This window comes from Plectropomus leopardus, chromosome 23 (genome assembly GCF_026936395.1).
Source record: "Plectropomus leopardus strain MGB_pleo_1.0 chromosome 23, ASM2693639v1, whole genome shotgun sequence".
Classification (NCBI taxonomy): Eukaryota; Metazoa; Chordata; class Actinopteri; order Perciformes; family Serranidae; genus Plectropomus; species Plectropomus leopardus.
This window is the reverse complement of record NC_142198.1, coordinates 4,302,670-4,317,820: the sequence shown is the minus strand read 5'-3', so window position 1 is coordinate 4,317,820 and position 15,151 is coordinate 4,302,670. Positions and strand designations below refer to the sequence as shown.

General features: G+C 37.8%; 1 protein-coding gene across 4 annotated transcripts in view; it reads left to right on the top strand.

The window, feature by feature from the left end:
• The first annotated feature begins 3,327 nt into the window (after nt 1-3,327).
• Nucleotides 3,328-15,151, top strand: part of gal3st4 (galactose-3-O-sulfotransferase 4) — a 31,715-nt gene continuing 19,891 nt past the window's right edge. For 2 of the 4 annotated variants that reach the window (XM_088073631.1, XM_088073630.1), the window contains exon 1: nt 3,331-3,657. In XM_088073631.1, the coding sequence (XP_087929757.1) occupies nt 3,599-3,657 (59 nt within the window). In that variant the 5' untranslated portion in view covers nt 3,331-3,598. Of the gene's footprint in view, nt 3,658-14,482; nt 14,790-15,151 lie in introns of those variants that run through there. The other 2 variants (XM_088073632.1, XM_042512247.2) reach the window with 2 other exon arrangements.

Here is a 15,151-nt window from a genome sequence, read left to right as displayed (position 1 = left end):
ACAAGAAAGAGAAGTTAAGCAGTGTGCTTCAAGGACAGGAACACAGTGTTTGCAGAGTGTGGTAATTTGCTGCCTTCTGCTTTTGCTCGTGAGACTGATAGTGATGTTTGTGATGGAGAAGCACAGGTTATGCATGTCTATGGTTTCCGGTGTGTGACGCTTTTTTGTGCGCTTGTCTTGTTTGTGAGTGACCTGAACAAATAAAGACACGTACCCCACTTCCCCTAAACGAGTTTTTAAAAAAAGAACATGTTTGGAAAGGAAGTGGGTTTACTTATGAGGAGAACTCCTTTGTGGTTGTGAGGGGTGCCTGCTTTAACCCTTTGAAATGTGAGCGAATTGGCTTGATTTCTTTAAACGACATGGGAGGAAGGCAATTAGCAATGAAAGAAGAAATGACCAAAAAAATGAGTAAAAGGTACAAGGAAATTTCCTAAAAATTGTAATAAATAAATAAATTAAAAAGAGAGTTGAAAAAAGAAATTACCTTTAGAAAAATTCTAAAAAATTATCTAAATTTTGGAAAATAATTTTAAAAATGTCATTATAATCATTTTAAATGTAGTTTTCCCCCAACTTTTCTCTTTGTTTTTTTCCTTTTTTTCTAGACATGATTCCCGAGCTTTTCAACAGTTTTCTAAATCTAATTATTTCTGGCAATTTGTGGAACATTTCTCACCAAGTTGTTCATTACCTTATTTCCAAATATTTTTTTAAAGTAATTGCACCAGGTGACCTTGTAAAAGTTTGTGGTTTCCTGTGTGTCATGTGTTTGTACGCTTGTGTTTGTGAGTGAATAAATAAAGACACGTACTCGCCTTCACCTAAATTACTATTTTAAAAATGCACATATGTGTAAAGAAAGTGGGGTTACTTGTGAGGAGCACCTTGATGTGGTTGTGAGGGGTGCCTGCTTTAACCCTTTAAAATGTGAGCAAGTTGGCTGCCTTTTTCCCTAGAGTTCTAAAAATAGCTTTCTAAATCCAATTATTTCTAGCAACGTGTAGAACATTCCTCACCAAGTTGTTCATTACCTTTTATTTTTTGAAAGTAATTGCCACAGTTGACTTTTTGAAATGCACACAGTTGTAAAGGAAGTGCATTTACGCATAGAGAGCGACCCCCTGTGGCTATGAGGGGTGCCTGCTTTAACCCTTACAAATGTGAGCAAACGGGCTCAATTTCTTTCAAAAACATGGGAGGAAGGCATTGAGCAATGAAAGAAATTACCCCATAAATGATCAAAAAATAAGTTACAAGAAAATTACCTGAAATTAAAAAAAGAGAAGAGCGAAAGAAGAAATCTAAGAAATGACCTGAAAATAGTGCCAAAATAAAATAAAATTAATATATGATAACAACATATATACATTTTTGTAGCACAGTATTAAATATATAGTTTAACCATTATCAATATACTTGTATCTCATGTTTTCCTAGTTATTTGACAATTTTGTAATGATTCTCTCTTTGAAACTAATTTTTGGCAATTAGCAGGACATTTCATGACAAGTTGCTGATTGCCTGTTTCCCAAGTTTGTAAAAAAGAAAAACAAACAAACAAACAAACAAAGAAATGACCTTCAAAAAAGACCTTAAAATTATAATTTGTAAAAATAATTTTAAATGTGTAATTATGATAGTAATAAATGCAGTTTTTCCCTAGACATTTCCCCCCTAGCTTTTTAAAATAATAAAAAATAATTTTCTGAATCTAATAATATCGTGCAATCTCTTACCAAGTTGTCCGTTACGTTTTTCCCCACGTTTTTCTCAGTATTTGCACTGCTCAGAGTTCAAAAGGTTAAATACTTGTAAGAGGCATCTGAAAGCGTCTCAAAAAAAAAAAACAACTGGTGAATATTCTGAGTGATGGTGACAAACTCTCTGTGGCAAAAAATGTCTTAAAATGCTCCATTAGACAGGAAGTTTTCTGGTTTAAGCAGACAATGTTACAAAACATTTAAATATACTCTGCGGTTTCCGATTATATGATTTCGTAATGTTTCTAGTAATAGTATTACATAATATTTCTGATAATACTATTAAAATAAAAAAAAAAAGCGGAAGGATAAAATCAGAATGAGCAGAATACATAGTTACAAATTACAAATTAAAAAGCCATTGAGATAATATCAATAAAAATATAGCTAAAAATAGTGCATAAAATGCAAGGAATCAAGGAAAAATAAGACATTTTAAAGAGGTGCAGCACTCAATAACTATTGCACTCAGCAATTCTTATTTGCCATTATTTTTTTACATAATTCTTTTTTGGCCACCTGAGGGCAGCAGAGACAACAGCACATAATTGTTGGCATGGTAACCTGCAAACCACAAATATGTGACAATATGTTACATTTGCAGCTTTCATAGGCATCATATCAACATTTCTGAAATGACATTGGAAATGAGCTGACTTTGTCATTACCTGCCAAGCTGCAGAACTCTGTGAGAGAAGAACAAACAACAAAATCAGATGTCCTTTGCTGACCTGTTGCTGTTTTTACAGCTTCAAGTGCTCTCACAAGTGCTCTCCAAACCAGGCATTTTCAGCCTTGACATGATCTATTCCGAACCATAACGTAATTTTTTTAATGCCCAATCATAACCACACATTAACTACAGCAGTGTTTAAACATAAAATTCGACAAATCTGCTGCAAAACCATCCTTTCAAAAACTCACTTGTTCTCTTTGACACTTTGTCTCTGATAAAAACAATTTAGCCTATAAACCAGGGATACTCAACACCCTTTGCTTGGGGGCCACTTTTGTAAAATGACAAGAGGCCAGGGGCCACTTGCAGAGGCCCCATACATGATTCTATGATATTAAGACATTTCCAGGATTTTAGGACGTTTCTAGGATTATTGCTTAGGACTGCAGGACATCTCTACAGTTTTAGGATGTTTCTGGGATTTTATGACATTTCTAGGATTTCCTCTACTGGTACTTTTTTGATGAACAAGCTCTATTTTTATGCTTTTTAATGCATTCTGGCACCTTATGTAGCCTTAAAAAGTTAAAAGTACATCAGCAGCTCCCAGTATGAATCATTCAATTAGTTATTACAAAATGGTTGGGGGGCCACCTGGCACCCTACTGGAGGCCAGATTTGGCCCTCATAATTAATGTAATTCCAGTCTCATGGTGTGTGCATTATAGAGGGTCTGCAAAAACCCACTGAACATACTGAGATAAGAGGCTAAAGTCAAAAATCCTTTGAATGTGACAGGGGCAGACATGTCTCAGTGGGCTGCAGCAGACAAACCGGAGGGGGAGGTCGGCTACTAAAGTGGCCTGGAGGCGCTGGCAGCCTGGAAGGGGGGATGGAGGAGGAGGAGGAGGTCAGGAGGGATTGTGGAGGTTTCAGATGACCGCTCCGCGCTGCACACGCTCCTTCTGCGCCAGACCGAGAAACGGAACTGAGAATAGCCGGTCTTTGTTACCAGCAGGACACGGTACGATGTTTGTCTCCGCGTCCGGGAGTTGGACAACAAACCGGGGAGTTTGACAGACTTCAGCGGGGCTCTTCTGCGGCTGGAATCCCGCTGCAGAGCAAACACAGAGCCCGAGAGGAGGAGCTCATTGTTTGTATGCACACTGCTGTCAGGTTTTACCACACAACACCACGTCGACGGCGCTCTCAGACAAGGTGAGTCCACTGAATGTTTCTACGGTAACGCTGCGGGATAGGGTCGCGTGCGTCAAAGCGCATATAGCAACATAAACACCGGTGCTGTGTGGAAGACTGTTACTCCGTCAGTATGTGGCCCCCAACTCAACCCAACCCAAACAAGTTATTTTTTAAAATTGTTTGACACTTATCATTTTTTTTGGTTTTCTTACAAATCTAAGTGTTTTTTATTGTGTTTAACTTACTTTAGTACTTTTTTTGTGGAGGAATGTATCCAAATCCTGTTATGTTTTTATTTTTTTAGTACTATTTTTACTTCGACATACATAGCCTAATTCTATTTTGAATTATTTCTATAATGTACATATCCCTTTTTTGTGTCTTTTATCTATTTTTATATGTGTATTTGTCTTAGATTTTTCTCTCCCCCTCTTTTTATGAAACATTCATTTGTTTTTTATGCTATATTTTATATTATTTAAACGGTCATTTGACAACAACAACTTTTATCAATGCACCCAAAAAATGGTAAGCCATAATAACTACATACAGTAACTGATCCTTTCTCTGTCTCTCTGGAGCATGTGGATTAAATACTTTTAATTTAATTCAATTTGATTTAATTTTTATTTTATTTCTTTTCTTTTCTTTTCTTTTAATGTAATTTTATTTTATTTTATTTTATTATTAATTATATTTTTTTCCCCAAAATAACCACATATGTTTTTACTAGGGAAAACTTGAATTATTTTACACTCAACTAGCCCTGTGCACCAGTGCCCCCACCAAACCTAACCACTGAGGCGGGAACTATGCATTAACGGGGAGAACCACTTCGATGCAACACCTGTTGGGACATTCAGGATATTGCCCTTCAACATAAATTTCACTTTGATTTTAAAATGCTTGATGGGTTCTCTAGTAATTATTATTCATTTTTTTCTCTGTGTTCTAAGCCAACATGATTTTTACATTTTGTGAAATAAAAAATGTGTTAGTCCTAAATTATTTAATGTGTGGACCTTGACCTTATGGCAGAGGAGAATCTGGACCAGTTGGAAACCACTAGTCTACAACAACCCCATTCGCTGCAATGCATGCAGATAAATAGCCTACTGTATGTGCCCACATAAGAGTTGTTTTGTTCTAAAGGCTTTGACTGGAAGTGGCCTGTTTCATGTCTCTCAGAGGGTCACACTTCTGTCTGTTACACTAACTAGTTCACCCTATTAATCACTTGTAAGGGACTTGTAACTTTTAATGAATTAGGGCAAACTATTGGACTTACAAACAGCATAGAAATTGATTTGTCTTTTTTCACTATTTGGTTCATTTCTAATTGTCACTGCCCTGCTTGTCTTGCCTGTCTTAAACACACACAAAGCACTTGTCGGCTTATTGTCCTGGCATTTGGTCCAACAGTTTGGGATAATCTTGTTTGACTGATCCTGTAGCATTAACCCGACCTGACTGGGCCAGGTTAAACCTAGTGCACCCAGTTACTGGATGAGAGGACCAGAAGGGGGTACAATCACAGGAAGAGATCAGTGTAGTAGGAATATTTACTGGGACATAATCTGAGTTGTTTCTCTTTATTGTGCTGCATACAGTTAATTTACTCTTTCAAGGCACATTAATTATGTTATATATTGAAAAATACTATGAGTAAGAGTAAGATAATGGGCTGTAACTTTTAGCCTATAAATTAATGCACTTTCATTATTTAAAGTAGCTTTTCCACAGATTCAACTTAGTTAAAATAATGATAATAAAAATTAAAATGATAATTATTATTATATTTGAGAAATCGACATAAAGATAAGTAACATCTGTATTATAGTGGCCAGTGGTGTAGCGGTTGTTGATGAGGTGGGTGCACTACTTGGTGGTTGAGTATTACCGAGGAGAAAGTGTGTATATACTCTTCTATACATTCCAATGATTATCACTTTTAGCCTCTAACTTAATGCACTTTTATTGTTTAAGTTGTTGTTTGTCTCCAGATTTACCTACAAAGCTTTGGGAGACTGATCGGTCAATTATCAAATGAATGTCAAATCTCGTGTCAACATAGTTAAACAAATCTTTTATTATTATATACTATATTATGTTATATACTCCCCTTTACATTTAAATGGCTTTTTGGCTGATAGCTGTGTATACTGTAAATGGAAAGAAAAAGAGGTGTGTATACCTGCATATACCCTCCACTACACCAATGATGATGGTGATTGATACAGTAGCGAGCACTTGTTTCATAGACTTTTTCTGCAAGTCCAGTGGCATAGCACCACATTTTGGGCTCTGTGCATACGCAGTCTCTGTGGGCCCCCCACCCTTCCTCTCTTGATTCATGTCTCTCATGCACCTTTTGACATTTTTTATACGAAATCTGTTTCTTTTCTTGTTTGGAACCTTAATTTCCCTTTCTTGGGGAAAGAATTGAAAGTGTGGGTTAATGCATGTTGGTAAGTTATCACTCGCTGCTTAGAAATGAATCCGTTGTTGTTTATATTAATCTTTCTTTGAGAGTCTTTTAAGTTTTTCATTTATTTGATGGTTTTAGAGCATGTTAGTTTAAGACAGAAACCTGAACAGCATTGTAAAAATCAATTGTAAAATCACTGGAGTGAAACAGAAAGACTTTACTACTTACTGTATCCAACAAATCCTATGGAAGGCACCAAGTGTCCTGGCCTCCCGCAGGGCTTGTCCTTGCAGGTGAATTTTCTCTCTTGCCATCAGGCCATCATTATGCAATACCTGCTTGCAAAACGAACCACCATTCCATATCTTTTATCCCTTCCACAGTTAGATTTTTAAATTCCCAGTTGGTGTTAAACACCTGTTTATTTTATGATTTATATTGTCCAGTATATCAACTACTGGCACTTAATTCATCCTGGTTTCCTTGGCTTGTGGTGCACTTGCCTGGTTGTTTATTATGAATGCTACTTTGTGTGTTTTTGTGCATGTATTTGTGGTATTAACATGCTTCTCTTAACTAAACTGAAATGAACTGGATTGAATTAAATTGAATTGAATTAAGTCTAGGGGTGGACCAAACCATTTTGCATCTTTAGGGTTAAGAAGGGCCTCAGAGAACTTCCCCTATTTTTAAATACAGAGTTCGGTCCTTAAATCAATTTATTCACCTACTTTTTATTTAACTATGCCTCTAATTATTTAGCACTGAAAAAAATTAAAGACTTCTCATTCCAGGCTTTTCGAAGGCCCCCCTTCCATTGGGGCCCTGGGTAATCAGTCCCGCTTTTTCCCACACTACCCTGGCACAGTGACTGTCTTTTATGAGGCTGCCTCTGTTTATCGGAGAATTCATATTTGGACAGTTCTTGCGGGAATTGTCTTTAGCATTACTGTTTCATGAAGCTGATCCTGTTGTGCTCTGTTTAATTGTAACTTTGCCTTCAGTGCATGAGTACATTCTCGGATGTGGTGTAAGAAAATGTACTGTGGTGTTGTAGTAAGGGACTGTGCCACCAGGTGGTGCTGTCTAACTTATCTGATGAGATGGACATAAAAGAGAATACTGTGCTGTGTAGCTTTGGGCAAGTTGTTTAACAGATGAAAACAAATATGACTTAGAATTACAATTACAAGTAGCTTGTTTGTGTAGTCTTGGTTGGGGTTTGAGTGTTGGCTTTTTATCCCTGGTGTCTTGTAATTAGGTTGTCAATGTTTAGATGTTTAAAATGTTGCATTACGGTGATGAATGGTCATTTTGGAATGTGGGAATGGGAGGATATGTTGAAATACCAATGTTTGGGAATTTACAAAACAGTTGGGGAAGGAGTTTGAAAGACTGAAATCTAGGGTGAGGGATATAAACTGTTGCCTAACTATCATTGTGTGCAACTGGGTGAGAGGGAAGAGAGTGGGGGTGGGGGGGTTCCTCTGAATGATTCAATGGTTCATGCATGGGTTCAGCAAGCAACCTCTGCAATTAAATAAGATCCAGCTATGCATGCATGCAGAGATTTGACTGTGTGGTCTGCAGCCCGGGGCCCTCTCCTTGGGGATTTGCCAACAAGTACTTCCTCCTCCACCTCCCTCAAAAGCACACCAACAATCAGATAGTAGACAAACTGATACAATCGCAAAAAGAAGACAGAAATGAACACACATGCACTGTGTGTTGTGTTGTGTGCTGCTGCAGCCCACGACAGTTTCAGAAAGCAACTTGTGCAAGTTTGTTTACATAAATAGTTGTGGACAGTTTATGGGATTGGCTCAGTACAAAAGCTCATGGCATTCACATAAGAAAAGATACTGACCAGATTGTCATGATACCAGCGTTTTAAAAAACAATACTCCTCTTTAGATACTATGGCAAAAAAAAGAAATCCTTGGCACACACAATAGGATTTATGGCAGCAAACTTTCCATTTTGGTTTTGTGTGTGTGTGCATATTTGTGCTTTGTATCATACTGTGTGCCATCTCTAAATCCAGACATTTTTGCGGGTCCTTTAAAGCAGCGTGGGCAGAACTCTTCATGCATTCTTTTCTTCCTCAGCAGCAGTTTGTGGAGTTTGAGTTGCAGGATGGATATTTGGACAGTTGATCAGATCACAGCTGCTCAGATTAATGGATGAGAGGAGCAGCTGCTTAGCTGAGAGGATGCAAACTTTCAACTTATAAGTTTCACTCTCTCTGCTTCTGGTGTTCTGCTACTCCGTCTGTGCCCAAAGCACACTCTGCGCTCTGAGATTGTGGTGCAATGTATAACTGTACAGTAGCCTAGAAACCCTATCAAAGTATTGATATATTAAGAACCATAAAGGGGAGGAGGTAAGAGTAATAAGTTGATTAGCAAAAAAGATGACCTGTCATAGATGTGTCTGTTTCACAGTCAACGTGCAAGCAAAATTCTACATTACTCATTAAAATACATTCATAACCCAAATAGAAGCATGCACGTAGTGTTGTGTGCAGTGCCTTTACACCTGACAAGCAGACCCAAATAGAATCTACAGATTTATTTATTTATTTGTTTGCAGTGATCCAGAATGAATACAAGTATTTCCAGAAGTCTTTACAACTTTTTTTGTTTTGCTTATAATTTGACGTTATTTTCAAATCTAAAATTTGTGGATATGTCATCAGAATTTTGGTTGGGCGCAGACTCCCTGGTTTATACACACTGTGCAGCACCTCCTGTTTTTGACACAGTGCAATTTTCTGGGCCATATGGGTAAGGTGGAGGAGGACGAGGGGGAGGAAGGGGAGGCTAGTCAGGAGCAGCTGGTGCTGCGCTCCTTAACAAAGGCAGCAGTTAACCGATTAGAAGCTTTACCTCTAAATTTAGAACCAGAGCAGCGTCTTGCTGCGCACACACTGACTCTGCATCAGTGCTGATCTGGATTGTGTCTTAAAGTTGTTGAGCAAAACCAGTGCTCACTCTGCATTGATTGATGTAATACCAGATTGCTCTTTTTGTCCTGCACTTCACCCACTGAGTGAAGAAGTGTGTCAGTGTCTTGTGTCCACACGCAATGTGTACACCCTAAGGCCTTAAAGAAAACTCAGCGTGTTTACATAAATAGTGACAATGATCTTTAGAGTACACATTGCAAACAAGTATTCTTGTATTCTCATTTAGCACCCCCATGCAGTGTGAACACTCTAAAGCCTTAAACAAAGTCAGTGTGGACACTGAGAAATTAATAATGATCCTCCAAGTACACACTGCATATATGTAGAATGATTGATCACACCAGGCTTGTACTCTTAATTGTGGAGGAATGTATCCAAATCCTGTTATGTAAACCATTTATATTGTACATTTGTACATTTTATGAGTTTAATTTGTGGCAGAAATTTCAAAACTCCTTTACATTTCAGCAGGGTTTCACACACATTAATTTTATTTGTGGCGTCCCGCCATGATTAAAATATCTGCTGCCACAAAAGATTTTCTAATTTTGGCGCTGGACTGCTCAATAGGAGTGCTGTAGAAATATATATACCGAATTTGTGCACTCTGGGCACAGATGGAGTAGAAGAACATCAGGTGAAACTTCACCATTCATTCTGCTGGTTCTTAGAGTCTGCATTCACTAACAAAAAGCAGCTCCTGGCATCAATCCATGTGATCTGATCAGCTCTAAATGGATCGACAGATCAATTATTCACCCCACAAGTCACAAACTGCTGTTCTTGTATTATTACCATGTAAGATAATATATAATACATAGAAAAATATTATTAAATGAGATTAACACACAAATATTGTTATCCATATATTCAATTTCAACTGCATTTATGGCTTATTCCAGTACCAACAATTTACTTTGTGTGAATTCATGCAGCTAATTTTAATTCCACCGACAGCAAAGGTAGGCTAAACCCACTCAGGTCTCCCAGACTCGGCTCTTGAGGAGCTAAAACCTGCTCAGATTATTCTCATGTCCGGTGATGCCTTGTGGTGACTTAAACAACCACCAGCTTTAAATGAAGCTCAGGCTTGGCCGCTCATCTCACTCACTGCTCTCGGATATCTGATCCTGTAAATCCTGGAGGTGGAGTTAGTGAGTAAGTGAGAATAAGAGACAAGGACCTTTTCAGTAGTCCCCATTCACTAGCTCACATCAGACTTTAACTGATTCCTTTTCATTTTTTTTACATTAATAATAATACTATTATCATTAATAATAATAATATTTCTTGACATATTCAGACCTTTAACTACCACTCTAGCTGCTCAACTAAACTACATTCAGAGATTTCTCACTGTGTGCTTTGAGTTTTGTCATAATTTACATAAATGTAAATCAATTCTATATTAGCAGCCTTTAAATACAAATCACTGGAGGATGGCATTAGTGGTTGATGAGTAGCACCAGATCTTTTGCCAGACACACAGAATAAACCAAAGTATATCTATATCTATATATGTAACTGGAGAAGGTAACCTTGAAGAAATTGCTGTGTGAACAGTGGATGCTGAAAAGCTGACACTATAAGGCATTGCTGGCTTAAAATTGAAAGAATATGTAGATTTTTTTAAAAAGAGGCAATGGATTTAATTAGTATGAATATAATTTAAAAGTTGAAAAATTCCCACAATATATGGAAGATGTGAAACATTGTTAAGCTTGAGTGGAGTTGCTAGCTGAATCAGAAGAAAAGACTTAAAAATGCTTTTTAAAAAGCCTGAAAATGTTGTTTAACGGGTCCGTGTGTAGGATTTAAGGGAATATGTTGGCAAAAATAGAATAAATTATAATGTGTATTTTTTCATTAGTATATAATCACCTGAAAATAAGAATTGTAGGATTTTATTACCTTAGAATGAGCAGTTTCTATCTACTGAGGGAGCAGATCCTTGTCCGCCAGAGTCCGCCGTGTTGCACCGCCAGGTTTCAAACACGGACTCTAGATAGGGCCATTTGTTTTTTCGCAGTGGCTGTGTGATATTGCTTAATTGGTGCACCCCAAAATACTTCAGGTGCATGTTCACCAATATAAAAAAAAGGTGTGCTTTAGACACTTTTAGTGAGGTTTTGGCCTTCAATGACATAGTGATTCAGTTAAGGTGCAAAGCTCATACTTTAGCTTCCCATTCGAAAACCGCATCTAGTATCACTTGTATTTCACACCGTGAGAGAGAGGACACCCTGATGAGCATGCTATGTGAAATTTGTGTGTGTAGTGTGAACATGACAGTAGGTCAGAAGACTGTTAAGGTCTGCTTTCCTTCAGAGATTTCTGCTTTCAGTTGACATTAGTCTCCATGTGACAGCTGCTTGGATATCTTGTCAGTTTCAGGCTCCCATATCCAAAATGTAGAAGAATGAAGTTTTTGAAAAAATGAATATTTGAATGAAATATCTGTGGGATAAATGTGGGAAAAGTTGAGTGCCAAAAAAATGTGGCAGAATAATAACAGTAAAAGAATTTGGCAGTAGAAGAAAAAGCGTGTGAATGCCTCCAGCGTGCACACCCAATAATATGAGGCTCATTAAATAGCAGGCAAACTCTTAAGTTCCTTTAACACTCTCCCAGCTCTGCTGTTAAAATAACCATTTAGTTAATGCTCAGCTGAAATGGACTGCAGAGAGTTCAGGGTACAGGGTTGGGTGGTTTCTTTGCCATTTCCAGATTAAGTTTAGAATTAATGAGGGAAAAGGAATGAGGATTTTACACACACACGCACACACACACACACACACACACACACACACACACACACACACACACACACACACACACACACAAACACACACACACACACACACACACACACACATTAATCTAATGTAAATCATGCTATAGGTGTGTGTGTGTATTGTGTATTAAGGCTACAACAATTAGTGGATAGAAAAATTAATTGCCAACTATTTTGATAATTGATTAATTGTTTCATTTTTTAAGTAAAAATGTTGTTTCTTTGTTATTTATGACAATAAATGAAGAGTTTTTGGGTGTTGGAGTAATGGTTAAAAAAAAGAAGCAATAAGCAATTTGAAGATGTCACTTTGGCCTTTGGGTTCTGGGAAATTGTGATGAGCATTTGTCACAATTTTTTGATTTGAAATTGATGAATCATGAAAATAATAATACTATCGTGAGTTTCTATCTATCTATCTATATATATATATTTATATACATACATAGATATATGTACGCATGTTTATGCGGTCCTTTTTTGGCCTTATGTCAATTTCTGTGTAACTACTGAACGCAACCAAAAACCGGCATCAGATTCCTTGTATGTGCTCACATACTTGGCATAAACCTGATTCTGATTCTGAAGTTAAATATATGTGGGAATATATGTATATATGTACACTGTATACGTATCCAGCAGTACACAGTGTAAACAGGACTGTTCATACAATTGACACAGTTGAGCGCAGTGTAAACAGCAGTGTGAATAATGCATAGGGGTGGTGGGCTCCTGGTCTCTGATCAGCGGTGAGTAGCTGGTGGATAAAGTTGACATGTTGTAACAGCTGCAGCAGTGTGAGATTACTGAACAGCAGCAGCAGTGACCCGCAGAGCTGAACTGCACTTGTCAACTCTGCAAGGAGTAAAAAACACTCTCTAGGGAACAAATTGTGCTCACGCTGATTTGAACTTGTGTTAACAAAGTGCTTATTAGTTTGCCAGCTGAAATCCTTCCAGCCTTCTGAACAGTCAAGTCGAGAAGTGTGGCTTTTTTGGTGAAAGAGGTACTCATGCAGGATTTTCACAGGTAGATGCACAACACTTCAAATAAAGCAGACCACTTAAAATAACACTTAAAATAACAACACTTAAAATGAAGCAGACCTTTATATAGCCTGAGGGAACTTGTCTTTGCAGCAGTTGCAAAAGTGCTCATGTACTCTGTAAATAGATGTTAAAAAACTGCTCATCACCCTCTGTGTGTGTGTGCATACACACACACACACACACACACACACACATACATATATACACACACACACACACACACACACATATATATTTTATCTTCCCAATATCTAAATGTTTGTACAATGTAACTACAGTATAAATACATACACAGGCATAACAATAGTATTAATTATAATGATGATGATAACAATAATAAAGTTTATTTGTATAGCACCTATTAAAAGCAGTGTTACATTAGTGCTTTACACTTAAAATAACAAAAGGCACACAGGAAAATGTTTAAAACACAACCATAAAAGAAAATTTTAAGAATAACAGATGGGAATAAAAAAAAAAAAACAGAATAAAAATTTATTTTAGTCAGTGGTTGAATTTAAAATCAAAACAATACAGTGCACGACTTAAGTGCATTTCATGAGTAATGTATTAATAAATGCATGCATGCACAAGTGCATTCAATGCAGTCTGCACATGTACATGCACATAAATTCATAATTTTAAATTATTTCCTGTTTATATACACAGGTATTGTTGTATGTTCTTAAAAATTATCTAGTTCCTCTCCATATAACAATGGGCGTTGAGTACATAATTCGATTGTTGCCTTGTGTATTGCGCCTCATAATGTCATGTCCACATCAGGGAGTGGAACCAATGGGTTTTTATATATGGGAAACATTTTTCCTCTGGATGCCTTTCTGTCAGCATCACAGGCTGACGTCAGACTCAGCAAACCTGCTTTGTCAAGCGAACAGATGTGAAACAAAGCATGACAAAAATGTCACCAGGTTGCCTTCAAAATAAAAGCATGACATTTGTCATTTTAAAAATAAATGGCTTTGGCCTCCAGAATTAAATACAATTGTAGAGGGTTTTTAAAACAACTACATCTTAGAAGAGAAAATTTACCAAAAAAGTATGATTGAACGCTTAAATTCATTTTTAAAAAGTCAATAATGGGATTTCTTTTTATTTGGACTCACATGCTTAGATACTATCAGTAACAACAACAACAACAACAACAATCATGATATTATTTTGGAGGCGCATGAGGGATTTTTTCCGTGTTACTTTTTTAAAAATATAAAAGTTATGACACGTTTTATAAATAGTTTAATGTAATTATTATTACGTATTATCTGAGAGTATATGAACGTTTTATGTTTATTTGTTGTTATTATTATTACTATTATTATTATAATCTGCTAGGTATGGCACTGAGTGTTGATATGAAATGTAACTAAAGTTTGTACATAAAAACCCAAGCAGCCATACTGAGAAAAAAAACAACAAAGAAACTTTGAGACCTTGTGTTGGTTTCAGGTCAGAATTTCTAACATGACTCGTGCCCTCGGTAATTGTAAAAATCCCAAATATCGATTTTTCTGCTACAAAACAACTTTTTTTTTATTTTGGAAGATACCGGAAGTGCTTGACGCACACACGCGCTCTGCCTCCCTGTCTGCTCTGAGCTCTCTGAGTGCGTCTCGGCCGTCAGCAGAAAAAGCGTTAGAGCTGTCGCTGCACACAAACAGAAATAGTTGGAGGGACTCGTTGCACCGGACCCGAAGTAGCTCTCAAACCGCCTCCTACACACCGAGCCGGGCTCCGCCGGGCCCTCTCCGGGTCCATGGCCTGATCTGTACCGGCGGCGGACCAGCTGCAGCTGAAGCCTTCGAGATGCTCCGAGCTCTCTGCAGCTGCACAATAACAAAGTCACCGATACCGGCCCGGGGTCCCAGCTATGCTTTTCAGACGGAGAGCCAGGTAACGTTAGGCTAAGCTAGCAGGAGCCGTCAAGAGTGGGAGACGGGGACGGGGGGAGGAGAGGGGCTTTACCGCGGCGGGGATGCACTGATTGTGGGGGAATAAAGGGTGGCGCTGCGCTGTGATCCTGCAGAGAAAGAGGAGAAGGTGTGGGTGGAGGGGCTGCTTCAAAGGCCTTTCTCTCAACATTTTTTCACTCAATCTGCAAGACCCATTCTTGTCTTTTGCAGTGAGTGTGTGTGCGAGTGTGTGTGCGTGGGAAGGAAAGCTGTGATGTAAAGGCTTCTTTGTGTTGTGGTGGAGACTGTGGGGTGGTGGCCACCGCTGATTCCACTGTGTCTCCCAGCGCTCTTATTGTATGC